The following is a 23,210-nucleotide window of genomic DNA, read 5'->3' on the forward strand; positions in this document are numbered from 1 at the left end:
TTGAAACTGTTTGGATTAACTGATTCAGAAGCTAGAGGATGTTTTTTAAAATGTATTTTTCCTGACTTGGATATAAATTATATCAGAGCAATATCTAGATCTCAGACATAAGGCTGTCCTTGAAGATGGTTAAGCACTCTGTTGTTATTCTTCTTTAAATGACTAACCTGGACTAAGAGATTGGAGCAAGAGGTATTTTGCAAAATTAAACCTGTTTCACCTGAACATGTTTTAACTAGTTAATAAGAAATATCAAAACAAAAAAAGACAAAAGACAAAACCCTAAGGTCAATGAGCATTCTTTCTGTAAAGTTAGTATTTGATGTTTAAATTTGTTTTTTGGGGGGTCTGTCTATAACATAAGTTTTAATAACCTAGCTCAAATGCAGATTTCTAATTTTCAATTAACATAGGAATAATTTTGTTTGCTAAAATAAAATAAATGAATGACAAGTCTGAACCTTGAAATGTTCTAGATAGAGCTTTTTAAAAAATTCCAAATTTTTTCAAAAAAAATAATCATGTGGCAACTGTATAGCTCAAGCTTTAAGTATTAACTTTTAACCTTTGACCTTACAGATTTTAACCAATGAAATGTCTCTTTAAACTTTAAAGGAAACAATGATAACGAGCGCCTGGCGATTGCTAGACAGCGAATTCCATATCGGCTTGGTCGAGTAGTTGATGAATGGCTACTCGACAAAGGTAAAAACATTGATTAAAACTTCAAATAAAAAAATAATTTGAACATAACCAAGTAGTGCTTCATTGTAACACCAATAAACATAAAACAATAAATTTTTCAGTAAAACTAAATTAAAAACAAATTTTAAACAGTTAAATGTAGAGTAAATATTTGCATACCGTGTATATAATAATTTCTATACATTTTAGTGGTACCGCCTGTTTAATAATCATACCCTGTTAACTTAAGGTTAAAGGGACTGTTAAATATAATCCACTAACTCAGTCTATGAAGGTATTCATAGCAAATATTAACCAAAACTGATAAATTATTCATAGATGATGTTACCTATTCCTTCAGCTAAATTATTAACTAAATATCTATATATGTATGTAGTTATGAGATCTTCATTACGTTCCTGAAACAAACAAAAATCATTTTTTAAACTGTAGGTTATCTTAAATAGTGGGCTGTATCATTGCCAAACAAGATGAAGTCCCTTTAACGTTTGCTACCTTCTAAGGAGATTTTTGAACAAACACTAATTAAAAGAGAGCTTAAAGTTGTGTGCATGCTGTTTTTATGAGCAGAATCCAATCTGCAAAAGAGAATATTATGTTTATGAATACTCCTATTGATAATGGGTTTGCACTGGTGAGGATTACTGTTAAAAATAGCAATGTGACATGACTCTTCATTGATATGTGTATCATTCCTTGAAATTGTTTTTACATCAAAAACATTTTTTATTTTATTGCTTTTTTCCTTAGTTGATGGCCTTGCTGAAAGATAATCAGACATTTCTCTTTCTCTCTTTTTCTTTAGCATTTTTATTTCTTTCTGAAATGCTCAGTATAGAATATTTATCCCATGCCTCCTCAGCGTGTATGAGTATGTGTATACCTGTCTCAAAGGATTAATTCAACATTTATATATGAAGTATTTCTATTAGAAATATATAAGGAGATATTTTTACTAACATGTTTTAAAAGTAGGTAGCCTTACAGCAGCATACAATAAGCAAATATATATCTTATGCTTGAATGTAATTCTTTAAGGTTAGCCTTTATTAGATATCATGGTAGTTTCCATGTTACATAGCTTAGATAGAGAAATGACTGTATGGAAGAAATATTATATCCTTATATTGTGCAATCTCTGAATATTGCACGTTATGTATGATAGCCCTGTTGATCAAAAATCTGACCCCACAGGTACATATCATGCCATACTTAAGATAAAACCATTTGGAAAAATGTGTGAGAGGAAATTGTGGGGAAAACAGTCAATGAAGTGACAATATTAACAAAATTCTCAGTTGGCCTTTTATCATCTCACACGTACCCAAAACAGAGCTAAGCAGTTACACATATAAAATAGTTCTGCATTCCATGATACCTCATTAAAAAGCAGTGACTTATGAACAAAATTCCTTTCTTATACTTTATTACTCTCATCCTCCACCCCATAATCTGTTAAAATCATCCTCTTTAAGAGTGTGGTGTTCACAATCAACATTTTTTGCATGTATGTAATATTATTTTCACAGGGCGTCAGCTCACAATCTTCAATAGCCAAGCAACAATAAAAATTGGAGGCAAGGAGCGAGGTCATCCATTTCAGGGTCAGCTTTCTGGACTCTACTACAACGGTTTGAAAGTCCTGAACATGGCTGCCGAGAATGACGCCAACATAGTGATAGAAGGGAATGTGAGACTCGTTGGTGAAGTGCCTTCCTCTATGACAACCGAGTCAACTGCCACTGCAATGCAATCAGAGATGTCCACATCCGTCATGGAAACCACTACCACTCTGGCTACCAGCACAGCTAGAAGGGGAAAACCACCTACGAAAGAATCAATTGTTCAGGTTAGTCAACTGTGATTTCATTTCTAAACAAGTTGGTTTTCTTTCTGGATTTTCAGTATGTACTTGCCTTTAGAAGATGAAAAAATATGTATTTATGAAGTTTTAAGCTCATAACCATCAGGCTATGGATGCAACATTGACTTAGACATTGTAGTAGGAGAGCCATGTTAGTGTATGGTATGCATGGTTCTGATGAAGTGAGTACAGCTCATGAAAGGTTATGCTTTTTAATATTTATTAGTCCAAAAAGGTGCTACCAGACTCCTCCTGATTTTTGGATACACTGGCTATAGCATGGGAGGCCATCATGTGATAAAAGTGTGTCCAGAAAATGATCAGGTTTCCTTTTCCTGATATTAGTTTGAAAAGAGCACAGAGCAACAGGATTAAGGAATTTGTACTTTAAAACATTTGAGCTATTACATTGTGAACATAATTTAAAAAGCAGAACTTTGATCTTTTGGAATTGAGCAAAATTAATAAATTTACACTGAGTGCCTTAGAAATAAGAAATGATAGTTCTGCTTGCTCCTAGTTAAACTCAACTATACAGGAACAACTGTTTAAGACATTTCCCTAGTATATCTGATCAATGGCCAGTACAGTTCTTAGCTGTCTCCCAAGCTTTCTATTGTTTGTATCCTGAGTCCTTCCCAGCCTAGATACTTAAAGTCTCTTGCATATTGTATGTCCAAACATACATATAAAATGAAATGTGGGTTGTTACACAGATTGTGACATAGTGAAATTTCCAAACATGAAGCAAGTGAGACTCTAGATGCAAATATTAATATTACTTTATCAAGCATATCCTGAATTTGGCTTGAAGTTTGAGTCTAGTTTGAAATGGGCTCGATTCTGTACCATCCCATTTTTCCAGTTCTTGTCCTTATCAATCTAACCTACCTCCTTAAGGTGAGGTCCTTGTAGAAATGGGGCTGAGTGGTGTATTGTTGTTGTTTATTCGTTCAGTCGCTTCCGGCTCTTCGTGACTTCATGGATCAGCCCACGCCAGATCTTCCTGTCGGTTGTCGCCACCCCCAGCTCCCCCAAGTGGCGTGAGCTATTGGTAAAATCATACTCGTGTCTTAATACATGTTGAAAAATTCAGAGTCATCCAGGCATCCTCACTTTCAAGAGTATATAAGGTGAGGATAGGAAGCACTATTTGAAGGCGATCACATTCACTGGGCATGCTCTGAAATGCCTTATTCACCAGTATGTGTACAAGTGAGAGTTTGCAACATTATGTTGTGGAATAAACTTACCTGGTCACTTTCAGCATACTGTATTCCACTTCTTCTCCAACAGATACTGAGCATTATATGGTCACTATGCACACTCAGTTCTTGTTGGGCCATTTTTGTGAGGGAGATGAATTATTGCTCTACAGTCCCATTCCCCCACCCACCTTCTGAAAATTATGAATCTTCCACTTGAATGTCAATGCTTCCTTCTCGCTCTATATTACTATCTTATCTGGTTTGAAATAATCCAGGTAGACAGACAGGATAAATTGTTTCTGGATACAGAAAATTCTAGCACCTTACTGCCTTCTAGTGGGCATTTGGATTTATGTAGCCCACATATGGTTTGACTTACAGTACTTCTTGGCTATGAAATTGTCATGAATTTGTCACTGGAATTCACTATCTGTATGTATGATACAATAATTACATCATAACTGCAGCATCCATGTATCTGTATATTAATGTTATACAGCATAAATTATAGTAGTTGAGGGGGGACTGGCAACTATCAGACTATAACGAAGATGAGTAGGAAGGTATTTTAATTGTCCAATTCTGAAGGAAACTTGAATCTGAACTTTCAAATTTTATTCTTTCAGTGAAGTCTAAGGCAGATGGCTTTTGTGTGAGATAACTTTCATTCCATTCTATATCCGACTTCCTGAAACATATGCAAGTTAGCTAAACTTTTTATAACTGTTCTTTATGATGAACTGAACATACAGTGTGGTGGTTTCCTGAACCTTTGATGTTTCAGGGCAACAAATAGGTTATAGCCTTTCTTCTTGTATTTTTAATAGCCATCTGGCATACAAAGATGGAACAACTGAAGGGTTTGTTTGTTTTTTGTTTGTTTTTTATATATACTAACCATACTTTTGTCAACAAAGTAGCTGTATCATGTACTTTAAGATGTGCTACTAGAGTTAGTTTGGTGTAGTGGTTAAAGGCATCAGGCTAGAAACTGGGAGATTGTGAGTTCTAGTTCTGCCTTAGGCACAAAGCCAGCTGGGTGACCTTGGGCCAGTCACTCTCTCTCAGCCCTGGGAAGGAGACAATGGCAAACCACTTCTGAAAAGTACTGCCAAGAAAACTGCAGGGGGCAGTCACCAGGAGCCAAAAATATCTTGAAGGCAAAACTGTTTTTTAACAATGAGATTACTGAGTACTGATTACTGATTACAATTAGATTATATTAGTTTTTATTCCTGATAGTATGATTGCCAGGCTACCTGAACCCTGAATAAGACGGGCAACAAAATAAAACAAACAAACAAAATGTTGCAGTGTGAAGTGTTCTAGTTCTAGCCAATCAAGCATAGTCATATCCTTTATAGAAAAGGCTATTCTGTTTCTCATCTTTTTCTTTTATCTTCCAGAAGATACCTTGCCTTCTCTGGCCATTGATTTTACATAGTTATAACTGGGCTACCTTCTTGCTGCTCCCTTGTTGTTGTTGTTATAATTTTATTTAATGGTAAATCTGCAGTCTTTGGTTGTCCAAAGCCTCTAGGTGGCTGACGGGGTTTTAGTCACAAAGAGACTTGCACTTGGAAAATGAGTTCACTGCTAGTGTGTTAATGTGATCAAATCTTGGAGAAATGTTGCTCCAGAGAGGATAATGCTAAATAAATATTTGGCTTCAGTATCAGCAGGTTTTGGGCTCCTGATTTCCCTTATCTCCCCTCTCTTGTTCCTAGCCTGCTAAAATATATTCCACAATTAGACCCTTTATTTGATTTTTTTAGTGGTTCTTGTGCTGAAATAATTACAGCTCGAAAAATAGACGTAGTTAACAAGTATCCCTTTTTAGGCTTTCACCAGAACTTGAGACACATTTTGTTTGTTTTGTTGTTAATGGCACTAGGAAGTTGTAATCACATCAAAGGGATTAAGGAAAGTTAGTAGGAATGTGGAAGTAAAAGATTAATGACAGTGGATGGACAGTGAAAGTAATGGGTTTTTTATAGAAGAATTTTCAGTTTGCAATGTTTGTGTAGTGCAATTGAAGATATTGGTGGGAATAATAGAACTGGATGAAGAGAAATGTGGGTTCATGCAACAAAGGCAGAAGTGGCTGGACCTGCTGAGAGAACCTTGGTCTGGAGTGTGAGATGAGACCAAACCATGGTAGTTCGTAGCAGTAATCTGGAGAAAGCTTGCTTTAGATTTCTCCAACTACCTGATGAGGAAGTCACATGGCTGCTCTGTGATTAAGCTCAACTTTGTGGAAAAGAATTGTTGATGATGAGGACTTGTTCAATTGGACAAGATATTCTGGCAGTTAGGATGATGCAGAAAAGAAAGAGAAAAGGAAATATGAAAAATGGAAGGTTGCAAGAATTAGACTCTGGGAGATAAGTGGGGTGTAGAGAGTATAGAGAATAGCTTTGACGGAGAGAGGGAAGGTCCATTATCAAGGCAGCAAACAGATAAACGTGGCTTAAGCCCACAGAATAAAGAGATTTATGAAAATGCCCAAGACAGGTACCCCCCCCCAATTCACATAATATATGAAAGAAGAAGGAGGGGAAGCACATTAAGACTTGCAAGATTCCATTATTATAGCCATTCTTAATAAGATTAGATTTAGACCTATGTATTGTCTCTTGATCTGGTCTACTTTGTAGGGCTGATGTGGGGGGGCATGAGAAAAAAATTGATGGGTAAAAGATGGAGAGGGCTGGAGTGTTTTTCTTGAGATGAAGATCAGCAGTACATTTCTCCTAGACCCAGGTAAGAGGGGTTTTGGAGGGCAAGCAGTGTGGGTAGTTGGATGGCTGGTTGAAAAATGTGGATGGGACAATGGTTGGGTGACAGTGATTGCTGGGAAACAGGCTCAAGCTTCTTAGGAGGGAAATGGTTGTTTGGGCAATGTACAAAGGTATAAGAAGGATTGATTTATTGAGCCTTGGTATAGATCCACAACTGAATGGGGTTGTTGATGGGAACCCCTGTAAGCACTATGGAAGATTGGGGGCTTTGGGAGTATAGAAGAGGGGATCAGTATAGTGATGGGCAGAGGAAGAATAGCAGGAGATGAGGGGACACTCTCAGTGAAGGAAGCTTGGGTGCTTGAAACTAATCCCCATCTACATTTCCTTGTCCTCTGGCCAGAAGCCCTTGGTCTCTGACTGTTTTTGCTGAATGCCAGGTCTGCCTTTAATAAATCTTCTCACATCCATGATCTTATCCATGGATGAGAGAGCAAACCTGGCTTATATTACTGAAGGGTGAAGAAGGTGTTCCCCATTTACAAGCTGTGTCAGCTAGCACTGGAGAGGAAGGGTAGCAGCCGTCATCTGGGAAACTGATAGCATTTAGAGGCACTGTTCCACAGATAACTAGATGTGAGGCATTATCTGTGAAGTTGGCTTCTAGGACAAGTTGTACCGCTACTGTATTGTACACACTGCTACCTGGCAGTATCCCTGCCTGGGCTGCTGGATCTCAACACAGGACTGGCAGTGAAGTTTCCCAGGCAAATGGTGCTGGGGGACATCAATTTGTCTTCCATGCTAGATGGGGTCAGAGCTTCCCAGGAGTTCATTGCCACCATGAATCTGTTTCAGATCATCAAAGGCCTAATTCATGTAGGAGGCCACATTAGATCTCAGTTTTGTTTTAGGGCATATGCAATGTAATGTGGGAGTGGAGGATATAACATTTTAACTTTATTGTGGTCAGATCATACTCAGCTTTCTGTGGGGTTTGCTGATGCCACCAACTTCAGCAGAGAGAATAGACCAATTTGATCAGTCCATCCCAGACATCTAATGGAATGACTTGGTTTCCAGAAGGTACTTTCTGAGGCTCTAGTGGACTGTTGAGTTTTTAATCACCTATTGGAACAAGGAGGAAATGATGGCCTTGCATAAATGATGGCCTCTCCCTACTAATCCTGGAGAGTTCCTTGAAAATGAAACAGCAGAGAAGCCTAAAACAGTGCTGGTGAAAAATAAAGAGTGTATATGACTTAAAATGGGTAAGAGCATATGTTTGAGCTTATAATACACTGTGGCAATAAGAGCAGCAAAACATAAACATTTTTCTGTTCTTATTGCATCCACAAAATGCCACCCAGCAGCAGTTTTCAAAGTGATCCAAACCTTAGTAGGGAAGGATGGGCTGGAAGAATATTTACAAGGCCACTCAGAGCTGGGTGACACCTGGGCAGTCATCATGATGCGGTGAGTGAAACCATGTTTTGTGAGATTGTCTGGGAGAAGATTGAGCCTTTGAGTCCTGAAGTAGAAGGGTTCTTTGCTACCTGCAGCTTGGATTCCCACCATTCCTGGTTGATGAAAACCTTCTGGGAAATGACAGGATGCTGCCTCAAGGCAGGAGCAAATGCATCCTTGAGAGAGTGGGTTTTGCTGCCTGCCTTGAAGGAGGCAGTGTGCCCTGTTCAAGAAACCATTGCTTGACCCAGATAAATGGGATAATTATTGAACAGTGTCCAAATTTCCTTTGGGGCGAAGATTTTTGAGGTGATGGGACTGCAGTTGTTGAGAGACCTAGAGGAAATAGATTATCTGAATCTTTTTTAGTCTGGCTTCAGGCCCAAGTATGACACCAAGCCCATACTGATTGGATTTGTGGGTGACATCTGGTATGACTGGGGTGGGAAGTACAACCCTCCTGGTATTGCATGATGTTTCAGTAGCTTTCTATAACATCTATGATAGTAGATATATGAACTGCCTTTGAGGATTGGGAGTGGTGGTGGGGGCACTGCTATGCTATCCTCCTTCCTAATGAGGTGGTTCTAGTCAGTGGCAATTGGGGGGAGAGATTGATTCCTAAGCTACCCCCACCGCCTCTGTGATGAGATGCCATATGACTTAACACTCTTTCTGCTCTTATTTAACATCTATATAAAGCCCTGGGCAATATCTTCTGGACACTAACTTTACATTTTATCCCCAGACTGAATGTCTGATGCCCCTGAGATATTATTATAGTGCATGGAGGCTGTTAGAGTGGGAGGAACAGGATCAGTCCCAGCAAGATGGAGTGGCTTTGGGTGAAGAAGCTATCTAATTCCATGGATTCCATCTTTAGTTCTGAATAGGGTTGTGCCCACCTCATACTGAACTGGCTCATAATCTGGGGTTCTTTCTTGATGATCACCTGGCAACTATGATTAGGAGGCTCCTTGCACAGTTCCATCTAGTGCAGCAGTTATGACCACATGTGGAATGGGATGTCTTCTTGCAGTGATGTGCACTTTAGTCATCTATTACTTGGATCATTGCAAGGCACTTTACATGGAAGCCCATTTGGAAATTGCAGCTGGTCCAGAATGCAGTTGCAGTTATGGATGCATCATAGTTTGTCCATATAACATCACACTATCAAGTTGAAATTCAAGGAACTAGTTTTCATCTTTAAAGCCCTACATGGTTCAGGACATGGGTATCTGCAGGGCCACTTACTCCAGTTAGATAAGCCTATGTAATCCTATCAGGAAGACTGAATTCCCTTCATGTCGCCTCTGTCAGGGTATGTCATCTGCAGGGACCACAGAAGCAGATCTTCTCAGTTGCTACCCACTTCTATGGAACAACATCCCTCAGAGATTTGGATGGCCCCAACCCTGTTGGAATTTAGGGAAGCCATTAAATCCTGTCTGTTTGAGCAGGCCTTGAGGGTTGATATGTGACAAGGCTATTCCCTCTTATAGTTGGTATTTGAATAATGTAGTTTAATAAAAGGTAAAAGATTTATACAGTCTGAAGAGAAACCAGAGTTTCTCTTTTTCTCTTTTTCCTTTTATTTTTAATATTTATAAACAATAATATAATGGAGACTTAGTTACTATGCTCAGAAATTCCAATTTTTCCCTTTTATTATTATAAAAACAACTCAATGTACTTTGCTTGGTATCTTTTATTAATGTTATATTAAGCATTGGTTGTACAATCATAGTAACTATCTGTCCATCTGTAGACATCTTTTTTGAAAATATATCTCTGTTTGAAATAAAGAAAAAAAATTAAAAATAATGTAGTTTAATGTCCCTCATTATATAAATGGAAGCTGTATTTGTTATGCATAGTTACTATTTATTGTTTTAATCTAATTTAGAGATGCTGGGTATGTAAGCAACTCTTAGTAATTATTGGAGCCTAGATACAGTAGATGGGTACTCAATTAGCATATTATTTGTTGCTATTGTTGTTGTTGTTATAGTATATCCATTTTACTGGCAAGAGGTGCTGTGTTTTAGCTGGCTCTCATCCAGCATGGATGCTCAGTACTGTTATTTCCAGAGAATGTGGAAGATGTTCAGCACCTTACAGGATGCAGTTCTTGTCTTGCGCAAAACCTGCCTTTAAAGATTACTTTACTTTTATGACCGAGTTCTGCTCTTCTTTTTCCAGCCTATTCTTTCTTTACCAGGCCCTTTCTGCCTTATCAGAAAGTGAAGGATATTGACTTTGGAACTTTATGCAGCCCTAAATGGAAGAATCTTACCTTTTCTTCCAACATTCAATTAATTGATGCAATAGAGAAAAGAGGCAATTGAATATTAACTGCTAATGGAAGATACTTAATGATGGTACAAGCAAATGCAAGTTTAAGGAGATAAAGAATAAATGATCGAATCAATTAGAGATTATTTGGTCCATTTGCAGAGTTATTGAATTCAATTAAAGATCAGAATTCTCATTAAAAAAAAATCCTTTAAATCTCTTATGGTTATTTATGTAAAATACATTTCAAAATGGAGCTAGACTTATTGTACTAAGAATATTTTTTCTTCAGCAGCAGTTCTCAAATATTGAGGCCCCTCAGATAAATGCAGTTAATCTGGCATGTACTAGAAGTGATCAAATGCCCCCAATTCAAGCACTCATACAGTTGCTCACACATAGTCACACAGTTGTTATTGACCCAGGCAAACAGCCAAAATGGAATTTCGAGACAGTTGCTGCAGATGGCTGGTTTTTTTTCTTTCATAGATCAGACTTGTGGAGATTTGCTATACCTATATGTTAACCTCATCACTTCTGGGATCTACCGCCTGCCAGGGCCCAACCATTGTGATACAGGATAGTCTACTGTTTGGCAAGTACGTGGTCCCAGATTCAATTTGGAGCATTCCTAGATAAGACTGGAAACATACACAGCTTTAAACTGTGTATGCCAGCTGCAGTCATTACAGATAATACAGATCTATGTGGGCAAACAGCCTGAGTGCAAGATAATTCCCCATACTTCCTGTGTTCCAATCCTAGATTGTATCCCAGCTCCAAATTGCTTCCGGTATTCTAGTCCTGGACTATGTCCCAGCTCCAAATTGCTTCTTGCATTCCAATCCTGTCAATTCTTCTCCCTTCGGTTGTTGTTAAGAAGTCTGCATGCAAAGGGATTTAGTACTTTTCTGAAACAAATGACAGTGGAGTGAAAGATTACTTAGAGAAACTGTCTGTACTCCTCCAGGCCTGAACAGTTCGTAACTTAACCAAATTCAATGCATCTCCATTCTAACCCAAATTAGTTGCGTATCTGATCTTCTTGATACTTGATTTTTTATACGTCTAGTAAAGATCTCATGCCTGTTATAATTTTCATGTGCAGTAGGGCATTTTGCAGTCCTCCCTAAAATGTCCACTCTCAATTTGTTGATTATATAATTATATTTTAAAAGAATTAGGCCTCACCCTAATTTCAGTGAGGAAATTAGAAGGATTTGTAGGTATTTGGAAGATAGGTTTGATAACTTCAATTATTTTCCTCATTTCTTCAGTAAGATTCACTGTTTAATCATGGTCAAATTTGTTGACTCTATTAGGAGGCTAAAAAGGAATGTTGTTAACCAGTTTAGCTTTAGAAAAAAAAATGTGTCTTTAACCTTTGCCTAAAACCCTTGAATTTCCTAATCCTTTGTTATATAATAATGCAGTTTGCTTCATCTAGTGTATGAGTGTGTGTCTGTGTGTCTGTGTCTCTCTGTCTCTGTCTCTAAATAGTTACTCTCATTCACAGATGATCTTGATTTACCTGTTGCTGGTAGACCATTGTGGTAGAAACACTTGAGGCCAGCACATAAACCTGGCAGGAACAGCAGCTGAGTCTGTATCTTTATGTTTCAGTGTATGTCTGTTCTAAAGGCACTAGAGGGCAAGTGCAGCAGCAATTATTTTATACTGAAAGAACACACCTTTGAGCTGTTATTCTGAAAAGACCATGAGGTTGAATTCAGATGTAGGGACATTCTCTTTAACCCTACTGTCATGTTTAGATCAGTTTCTGGGAAACTGGTACTGATATTTCCCAGTACAACTGGACTGTTAAGTTGGTTAGTTCATGGTGCTTTATAGAATCCATGGGATTCCCACATATTCTTAGAGGATTCCTTTTGCCATTGCTGGTGACCCTACCAAAGTCTTTGTCTCACATGGGAATATTCAGGTAAAACGTGACTGAACACAAATATGGTTTGCAGTGCATAATAATAGTTCTCCATCCTTTTCTTAGTGATTATTTTTTTAAAAAAATGAAGGGAAGGTGGCATGGTGTAATGCGGAGCTCCAGCCTGAAGCATAATTTGAATTTTCAACAGTACTTCTGATCCCAGAAACTTCTCAGAAGTATGCTTTGCTTGTCTTATGATATACAGATGTTCTATGATTGGCCATTTTGGAAGAGTGCCCATAAAATGTTCCCAACCTTCAACATGGCACTACTAACCCCAAAAGGTAAAAGACTCCTGAATTAGACATATGAATGTTAATAAAAGGGTGACCATGTAGGGGATCACTAGTATCAGTTCCACTAGAGTGAAATCTCAAATGTCCAATGAACTCACAGTTATGGCCAGGTTTATAAAGGGTTGGAATAGGAGGGCAGAAAAATTGCAAAAGAATGATAATCCAGAAAAAAGATGATTCTGGGAAATCCTGTGGAATGCAAAATAAAAAGATATCTCTTTATTACTACAACCAATTAGTAGCATTTTTTCCCTAAAAGTTGCATTAAGAAATGGGTGTAGAATCTCTAATCTTTGTAGAGGATTTCAGGCTTTTGGTTTGGATTTCTTCAGTCCAAATAGACTTGAGGGGACAAATGTAATCACAGCTCCTCTATCAAGGAGCTCAGTTCATCCAAAGCTGAGTGTATATTTGTCCACATGAAAACTACATTTATTTCGCCAATAACCAATTTAAATGGTTCTATTTTATTTCAGTGAGTCGGAAACTTGCTGGTGGCTCTGGGCATCCAGCAGCAAGTGAGTGATGCTGTTCTTTGCATGCATCAGAGCAGTGAACTGCCAAGGGGTATTAATCAAAACCCAAGGCATAGGATGCTTGGATCAGCACCTTGCAACCTAATTAAAACCGAGCACATTAAATAAAGGAAAATGGAAATGGTTCTATTCTTAAACTGATGCATGAGCAGTAAGGTCGTTTTTACACACGTTAGTGAATCTTCACATATTTTATAGTGACACATTTATAATGGAATCAGGGTCGTTATCTAGAAGAGAATATTATCCATTCTCCAGTTTTAATTATTAATAAAGAAATGATCTGCTACTAGGTTTATAATATCTTTTCTTATAAACTTTTCAGTTAAGGTGCCCTTTGATGGTTTCCCTGTACTGTGGAACAAATTAGGTACAACTTCATAACGTGCTGAGATTGCTCCTTGTATGAGTCTCATTGAACATATGAAACCGTTCTACCCTACCAAAGCAGGCAACTGTCCATATAAGCTAGTATTGGCTGAATGCGATGAATAAGCCTGGGACAGCCCTTAAATATTTTTGGAGGGAGGGAGATAGAATGGCAAGAACTGCAGTGGGCAAACAGTGATGCACAGTGGGCAAGTCTACATTGTCCTTCAGTGTGTTTCCCATCTCAACAAGATGAAAATTATGCTATCCTTTTAGACAAATGTGATGCTGAAATTTAATGGTAGGGTTGGAGGCTGCACAAAAGGACCTCTTGCAATCCTACAACTGTAAATTGCCACCTTGAATCTACTATGCCTAGCAGTGACTCAGAATCTCCTCTCCCCAGACTTAATAACTTACACATAGACAGACTGAATATGGTGCATTACAAATCATGCAAGCATCTATTTCTCCAAAAGCAAACAGTATATACCTGGAACTTCCACTTCTTTATAAGCAGCTTTTTAAACAAAAAACTTCAATCTCCTTTAGTGGCAAAAAAAAGTTCCATAGAACTTTTTTTTTTTTGCATTTGCATTTGCATTTGCACATACAAGCCAACTTTTGGCTCCATGCCCTCTTTAGCCACTGGATGGAGATAATTCTCCAAAAGCTTTTGAACAAATATTCCCAGCAATTACATCACCGTTCACTCCATGCTTTTGTACACGAAATATATAGTACTCCCAGGCTATGGTGTATGGTTTGAAAATTTGTGTCTTGTTCCTTTTTTGCCTGCTGGTTTCCCCCCCCCCCCCCAACTAGTGGGTTTCCTGCACCAGTTGATTATGTCCAATTATTATACTTGCTTCACACCTTTTTCCCACCGAATGAGTAAGATTGGGGTTAGGTTTATTGATCAATGGTTGACTGTTACCTCTGCAAATTTATGTACCCAGGCCGTAATCACAAGGATATCTTGCCAATCGAGTATGTCCACAGAGGGCAAAATCTTTTCAGGCATGATATTTTAACACTGACTGTGGGCAAAAAAGGAACAAGAGCTGAAAGCTTTCAGCAAAAATGCTGAAAGAGACATTAGATCCAACGGAGAAAGGCTTTAGATTCCTGGGAGAATGTTCATGAGAGACCTAAATCAACAGCTTTGCAGAAGTGGTAGAATCCTACCATTGACATGAATCCAGCTGATCTGATAGCTTCATTACCAAATCTGGTCATCTGTAGAAAATGAAATATCCAGCCAGCAGCTAAGATTGTATACTGTCCTAAAAGGGCTAGATGCAAGACTCAGTACAGTTGGCTCATAAACACAATTTCTCCATTAATGTTTATGTCTGGCCCTAGACAAACAAGGGGTCTGGAGGCTTCTAAAGGAGAATAGAAAAAGAGGATGTGTTATTTTAAAAATCAAGGGATGGGGACAGAACTGAAAATGAAGCAGATAGCCGTATCATAAACTATTTTTAAGACAGTACATCTTCAGTCAGATCATGGGGAGGAGGGAGAGAAAAGAAAACATATTAACTCAATAATAACGATATCCTGAGCTAATAAATGCCAAGGTCTAGATTTTTGCCTCATAAAATCTTCAATGGCCCTATGAGTGAAAGACTCTCAATCATTTTACAGAGATTTTATAGGAACAAATGTATATCAGCACCACCCTGGTTTCACTCCATTAAGCTATCTCAAACAGGAGGCCATTGCTTATGACAAATGCAGGTACAACTCAGGAGGTTTAATGCTTCAGTGATGCTTCCCTTCCTGCCTGGCAGTGACAGTTTGGGCCCAGATTACAGCAGATGAAGAATTATCTGCAAACATCCTTACCCTTCCCTCCTATACATATACACAATTCTGTACCTATATGACCTGATTTTGGTTTGTGCATTTCATCAATTCCACTCCTCATTTCTTAATTTTCCCCTGATTTATAGACATATAATACTGTAGTGAAAGGAGAGAAATCCCACTCCTGGAGGTTCAGATAGAGAAAGAATTAAAGGAAAACCTGGACCTCTCAGTCCAGGTAAATGGGCAGAGACATCAGAAGCCTACAAAAATCAAATACCGATGAGCCAATAAGGTGCAGGAGTTTTTCCTCCTAAGATCAGCTTTTTAAAATGGGAGTGATAGGGTTGGCTCCTTTTTGCTTTTGCCTTTGGTGTTTGTATGTTCGCATGACCACTATTCTGTGGAACTGGCTGGAAGTCAGGTTAAAAAAAGAAAAGAAAAGCCCCAGTCAACAGAGGTCCATCTTGGAGAGAAGGAAATTATAGAGCAACCTAGAGACTACTGAAACCTAGATGTGAATTATAATGTGATTTTGTTTTAGGGATTGCAATTTGAGTTGTGAGGAGGGATCCTGGCTTAAAGAACCAGCAGCTGAAATCAATATATCCAGAAGTTGTGTGTGTGTGTTTGTTTTTCCTTTTCTCCTTTCGTGCCACTTCATCTTCTTTTTAGTTCTTTAGCCTTTACATACAGACTTAAATTCTTGATTAATCTGTGATGGTCTTCATGGGGAAAGTCTTTATTACATTTTTCCTTTGAGTCAAGATAACTGATTGAAGAAAGATTGAGTAAATCTTCCAGAGTAAATCATGGAAGAGAGGGATTTTGGGGGAGAAAAGTAGTGGTAGCATTACTGAGGAATTCTTCCCATTGTGAGAAGGATACTGTAGGGCTGTGCATGAAGGGTTTAGGGACCCCCCTCAGGGAAGCCAACAGGGCTCAATTCACCACATTCTATGTGTACACATACCCTGTTGCCCCCATATCTTTTGCTGGACTTTGATTTCAATATCTTGTTTGGAAATATTTACCACAGTAAAATCTAATATTTATTAGCCATCAACATTTTTCCTAGTGTAGTTGTTAAGGAAATATACTAAAGCTAGTTCCTATAGTCTTAAGAACTAGCAGCACAGTTAATGACTTGAATACATTTCCAGGGGAGTTACTCTAAGCATGATGGTCTGGATCTTTTATTTTAATGTTCCAGTTAAAACTGCCACTTCCAAAGCAACATGTTAAAAAGACCCCTTCCCAAAAGCTTAGAATTTCAAATATGCCATACTAGGAGAAGAAACTATTTTCAAGGATGAGGAGAGGGAGGCATCCATTTTTATTTAATATTTTAACCAGTATGTTTTTTGGGATTATGACTTCAGAAAGGGTTGAAAAAATGTAGGAAATCCCTTCTGAAATTTAATGGAAACATACATCTTTCTTTATGACATGGCAGTAATATGGATAAATAATATTTGGATAAGTAATATTATGGATAAGTAATATGGATAAGTAATATTTCCAATACAGCCATTGTTAGGAAAAGAAGGATAGCCATATAGTAAATAAAAATATCTGCACTTGTTTACTTTGAAAATAGACAAAGGTCACAGAATTCAGCTTTTACTTATGAGGTATCTTTCAGCAGAATTTGTTTAAATTTTCTGTAATTCAGACCATATGTAGCTATAATTATAATCAGAGAAAAACTGTTCAGTACAATAAATAATATTTTACATTAAATAGTATCCTTAGTTATTTCATTCTGGGCTTCCAACAATTGTTTAACAGTACAGATGGAAAGCATTTCACTTTCTGCCAGACCTTCAGGCTTTGCTAATTAACAGATTTAATTCATATATTCTTAAACAGTGTATTAGCACTATGCATGCCATTCTGGAAATCTACATCTGTTAACACTGGTACACAGATAAGAACTGTATTATACCAGCCAGCTTCTAGCAGTTTCAAACATGTATCGTTAAAGATGTAGAAACAGATATAAATATATAAGAGAGGAAAAAGAGTATCTGTGTCAAAAGAATGCCACTCTAAGGTAATCTACATAATTAGAAATGGAAGTATTATTAAATGGTGCTTCTACACTGATATTTAAGTGATGTTTTTGTAATAATCACAGAATGTAAGGGTTGACAGGGTCCTTGGAGATCATTCATTCCAACTCCCTGCCCAGTGCAGGAATTCACTGTGATAGCATCCCAGACAGATGGGCATCCAATCTTTGTTTAGATATCACAAGCAGCAGAAAAGTTCACCATCTCCAGAGGCATTCTGTTTCACTGATGAGCAGCTCTTACCATTAGGAAGTCTTTCTGATGTTCGATCAAAATCAACTTGTAATTTAAACCCATTGTTTCTTGTCCTACCTTCTGGAACAACTTTGTAAATACTGTATATGTAAATTATTACTGCCCATGTCTGTGCATTAGACCAGCTGCTAAACATAGACAATTATAAATGAATACTTGATTTATATATTAAAGTAAAATAAAATTAGAGAATTGAAACTATAGAAGTTCTCCCTGCTGAATGATACAGCATTTGACAATATTTTGCTTGTCTTTCTTTATGGCGTGGCAGGTTGTACTTTTAATTTGCACTTGAATTCTGCTCTATAAAGTGAAAAATCAACCATAATAAGGTGAGAGAGATACTATTCCTTTTGTGTCCAATAGATAAAATGCTATAAATTAGTATATTAAAAGACCTATATCTGTATCTGTTTTAACACTTCTAACACATGATTAATCCCAAAAGCAAATTCACAAGTTCCCCCCACATTTTCCACTCAAACATTTATTTTTTCAGTAATCTGGGGTGAAGTGGGGCTGTAATGAAGTGAGGCCTCCCACTATGCTGATTTTGTCAAGACCTGAATGCTAAAAGTAATTAAACAATCACATATATTCCAGAAGTCAAAACGTGAAACTATAATTAATTCAATAAAATTTGCTAAAGAATATTTGAGGCTAATGGCAATCAAGTAATTACTTGATATTCAGTAGTTACAATTAACAATCTAAAAGTTAAGGCAAGTGAATAAGTAAGCTTAAGAGAAGGAAGTGAGAGGACCTTTTGCAAAGGTTAAGCAAAAGACTTGCTGAGAAGTTACCTGATTCTGGATCAGTTAGGAAAAGAAAGAGGAAAGGATTTACCTGTCCTTGTCTGCTAGCTTGTTATGTGATGGAAACTAGCTTAGCTCCTTTTGGCGGGAGAGAGAGAGAGAGAGAGAGAGAGAGAGAGATGAATGCTCCTTTGAGCAATAATCCCATTCTCTAGATAAAAGCAAAAGGGATAGAAAGAAAGAGAAGGATGTGGAATCCTTTGAATAAAAACAAAAGTGGGACTGAGGGGGTGAGAAGGACGAGTTGTTTATTGCAGCAATCTCTTCCTCTTCAGACTAACTGGATGTTTTTTATGCTTGGGGAATTAGCAAACAAAAAAGAGCAAACCAAGGATTTTGAAACAGAAAGCAAAAAAGGAACCTTCTCCTTTTTCCTTTTTCTTTAACACAATAAGCAGTAAGGATCTGCCAATTATCCTAACCTAAAGGCTTTACTTCTCCAGGACCTCATAAACCTTGAATACCAAATTAACAAATTATTCCAATGCCTGGAGATTAGTCTATTTTTTCCCCACATTCAACATCAAAAAAATAAGAAAAATATAGTGATTGTGAGTTGAGAGGTTGTTTCTGAGTGTGTATAGGATGGGTGTGTGTGTGTGTGTGTGTGTCTGTATCTTATACTTCCTTTTTGGCTTAAACAGGATGTATTCTTTTAAAAGCCAAGTATATGTCTGTCTGTCTGTCTCTCTCTCTCTCTCTGTCTGTGTATGTGTATGTATGTGTCCTATACACACACACACACACACGCATATATACATACACACACAGCCAATTCATAGTTAGGAAAAGATGCAGCAGCCATTGCACTAAGAAGATAACAGATAGAAGAGAAACATCAGAAAGAAGGAGCTGGCTGGGTGGTTGTGAGGCTTCTTAGTAGGAGTTAACTTACTAGGGAAAACAAGGATCAATGAAGTGAAGCATAAGTAAAAAAGCCATGCTTTTGATTTGCTTAATGGCTTTCCTGTTGGAACAAAGGTTACCAAGATGGTTGATACAGGTGGATTGGATTCCTTTATTTACCAAAAAGATTTCCAGGAAAACAACTGCTCTCACTGTTTTACCACAATTGGTGATGTGGAATGATATGTTTGCACCAGAATGTATTCCTTATTCCTCCAGAATTTTGCAGAACAGAAGTTGTTGAAGAGAAGGAGAGCTCCAAGGGTGCCCATCTTTCTTCCAGACTGGCCATCCAAACTTGCCAGTTAGCCTTCTTCTGACTGGCAGTTGATACCTGTGGAGTCCTTGGTGCTCTCTGAGCTTGGTTGCTTGCTTCATTACATTTCATTACCCAACTAGGTAACATCGACTGCTCAGGCTAAACCCCAGAAGCAAAGAGGTACCTGAATACAAATGGGGTAGCCATATGTCCAGCCACCCACTATCCACCTCAGAACACAATAGCTTCCAGAAAGGTCTCAACTATAACATAGCCAATGCTAATCAGTTAGAATTCTTTGCAGCCTTAGAAGCAGCATTTAAAACCACAGGACTTGCCACAGAGACCCACGAAAACTAAGGTGGACAGTCATAAAAAATGGCACTGATTATGTTACCTAGTTGGGTAATGAAACATCTGCAAGGAAACAACCAAGCTCAGAGAGCACCAAGTTCGACCCCTTCCAATCCTTCTATTGGAATTGATACCTATCAATTGAGGGTTCACTGACCCATATGATATGATCATCTGATCATCTGGTATCTTTCTGGAATAGTGCGTTTCTGTATATAAGTGATTTTTGGGAAAATCTATAAATGTTAAATATGTTACTGTAATGTTGAATTATATACCAAAGCTTTGGAATCTGGTGTTTATTAGGAATTATGGTTGTATCAAGCAAGGGGGCTGGCTAAAAGAATCATATTGAGCAATTGGAAAAATGATACTATTCTAGATATTAAGGAATGGTTTCATAAATGTCTGTTTTGGAAAAGGTAATATTTTCTATGGAAGCGATATGTGTTACTATAACAGATTTTGTGATACTTTACAATAATATTATGATTATTATTATTATTATAATATGAACTGATCATATTATAGTTATGTATTTATTAGTAAATCAGTGATTATTGTTAAGTATAGTATAAGGTAGATTTTTTTCCCCCTTTACTCTCTCTTTGTTTGGAGTTTTTGTCCTATTTTTTTGTTTCTTTCCCTTATTTTGTCAAGAATTTGTGTGAGAATTTTCTTTGATCCACTTCATATAAGAACTTGCCAGCACTTGCAAATTGTTTTTGACAAGGAATGAAAAGAATTTGAAATTAATTCAAATGTGTTTTTGGAAAAAAGTAAAAGTGACTGAAACATCCATACCTTTTCCCCATGTATCATTTCCATCCCTTTTTGCATCTCAATGTACTGCCTTTTACTTACTGTGACAGAACCTTTCCTGATCTAGCAAACTCCTGACCTCTGCCACTTAGTCTACCTTGGGTTTCAGGAAGCTACACAATGTTTTGATTAAATTAAAAAAAAAAATCCCAACATTTGGCCAAAGCCAGAAAATCCTTATATTTCTTCAGAAGACAGTGAAACCAATGTAAGTGCTGATGTATCAGTTGTGCAGTAATCTCAAATGATCAATATTGAATGATTCATCTTATATTGGAGTAATTTTAAATGTGTCATTGCTCCTAGATATATAGGAAGGCATTTTTTTTATTTTCTTTGTCAGCTGTTTTGTTTTCCATACAGGTATCAAACCTTTTAAAAGTCACATACTTAATTTAGAAACTATTTACATTTGTCCCATCAAGGAGAAACCAAATGCTTAAAAAAACTTTGGTTATTATGAATCATCTTTGATCTTATAGTTAGTTCATCTTTCTGTAATCTTTTTATTTGCTTGGAAAGCTCAAAGGAGCACCTGTGTCTTCCTGAAACTAATTAAGATGGGCTTAGTGCCTATCATGAAGGCAAAGTGGATCTGTACTCATCAACATCAGTAAAAGGAAGAGGGATAGCTACAAGACATCATTCATGCTATTGAACTGTTTGTTTTTAATTACTACCCATCTACACTAAGCATGGTGAAAACTGCATTCCACATCAATTGCTCCTTTGGTGCTCTTGTGTGGTGATAGCAAAGTAGCAGCACCACACCACAGATAATCATAAACTGCTTTCTCTGAAAATCAACTTCTCTTAGATCTCTCTGCTCGTAGTATCTACCTGAGCATTACTTCTGATCTTGGTTACCAAGATCCACTGAATGGTCCACCGAATGTGTTTTGAGCTCCAGAAAACACGGTGGCTTCAAACCACTGTGGGTGATGTAAGCCACTGGGTAAGTAGAATGATTTTGCTCTCTTTTGAAAGAGCTTAGGGCATCAATGGATTGCAGTGTGTTGTGTTCACTGTAAGCTAGGAGCCGATAAAAGGATACTGCCATCATGGAGAGAGCTGGGCTTGCACTTTCGTGTCCATACTTTCTCTCCCAACATACAGTCCCAAAATAATAACTTGCTAAGCAGAGGGCATTAATTTATTAGATAAATGTATATGGCTGCCTGATTGACATCTGATGCTGGATATCTAATAATAAATACAGTAATGATAAAAAACAATTAAAAATGAACATGCAGTCACAGAAAAATCCAACAGGCAATAATGGCCACAACAGAATGGGCTTGAGCCCAGTGCTTGCAGGAAGAGCCATTTATTTAATGCCCTATGAAAAGTTGGTTAAGTTGGGGCCATCAAAATGTCAAGTGGTATGATGTTCCATATGGCATATGCTATGACAGAGAAGACAGGCTTAGATGGCATTGTTTAATAAAGAGGATCCACAGCATGCTTAACCTGTCTGACTTCACTGAATAAGCAGAGATAGTTGAAGACAGATGGTCCTTCAAAGCCCTATGCTATGAAGGGCTTTATAGGTGATAACCAGCATCTTGAACATCATCTGGAGGTCCACTCGGCAGCTCATGTATTAGAATCTTGTTTTGAGTGGACTGAGGCATGCCCCTAACTACCCATGTTTCTGCATTCTAAACCAGCTGCAACTTGCCAGTGTTGCCCCATATAGAGCATACTGCAATAGTACAAATAGGAGTTGACCAAAGCATAAGTGATAGTAAGCAGGTGTAGAGAGTAAGGAAGATGACCTTGATGGAAATATGAAGGAACTGTTACCTGGGCAAAAGGGGTTAAAATATTTTTTAAGTCTAGAACAATGAAATAACATTTGGAAGCAGCTCAGTCAGATACCTCGCTAATTCACTGAAGTATTAGGAGGAGGAGGCACAATCAGATTCTGTTATTATAGCCAATCTCAATAGTTTTAGCCTTAAAGTGAAGTTGGTTTCCTGATCTGGTCTACTTAGTGAGTCTGACAGCAAGGGCCAGGGGCTTCCAATCTAGGAAGAGGTACAATTGGTACACAGGGTGTCGCTGTGAAAAGTCACACACCCTCACCACCACATCTGCCATCTGCTTCTCTAGCAGGAACCAAGAATTTAGGAAGATCCCCAAATTGTCCACCAACTCTTTTTGGGTAGTGTTGCCCCATGTAAAGCCAAAGATGGTAAATCCCCAGATCTGGAATGTCCCCAAAACCATAGCCACTTGTTCTTGCCAGGGTTGAACCTGCCCACCTCCCATCCAGACCCCTAAAGCCTCCAGGTACTGAGAAAGCACCTTGGCAAGCCCGGGGTAGAGATGTATAAATGGGTATCATCAACATACATGGTATCAAACACCATGTTGCTGGATGACATTACCTAGTGGCCTCATCTAGATGTTGAATAGGAGCAGAGAGAGGAAGAGAATAGTGACCTGTGGACCTCTGCACATTAGGGACTTAGAGCTGG

At 37.9% G+C, this 23,210-nt stretch overlaps 1 protein-coding gene across 10 annotated transcripts in view; it reads left to right on the top strand.

Moving 5' to 3' along the window:
- NRXN1 (neurexin 1) overlaps nt 1-23,210 on the top strand; it is a 1,050,871-nt gene that overhangs the window by 919,780 nt on the left and 107,881 nt on the right. For 6 of the 10 annotated variants that reach the window (XM_063301563.1, XM_063301572.1, XM_063301589.1 and 3 more), the window contains 2 exons: nt 616-705; nt 2,235-2,554. In XM_063301563.1, coding sequence (XP_063157633.1) covers nt 616-705; nt 2,235-2,554 — 410 coding nt within the window. The remainder of the gene's footprint in view (nt 1-615; nt 706-2,234; nt 2,555-23,210) is intronic. The other 4 variants (XM_063301615.1, XM_063301624.1, XM_063301633.1 and 1 more) reach the window with 1 other exon arrangement.

This window comes from Candoia aspera, chromosome 1 (assembly GCF_035149785.1).
Source record: "Candoia aspera isolate rCanAsp1 chromosome 1, rCanAsp1.hap2, whole genome shotgun sequence".
Taxonomy (NCBI): Eukaryota; Metazoa; Chordata; class Lepidosauria; order Squamata; family Boidae; genus Candoia; species Candoia aspera.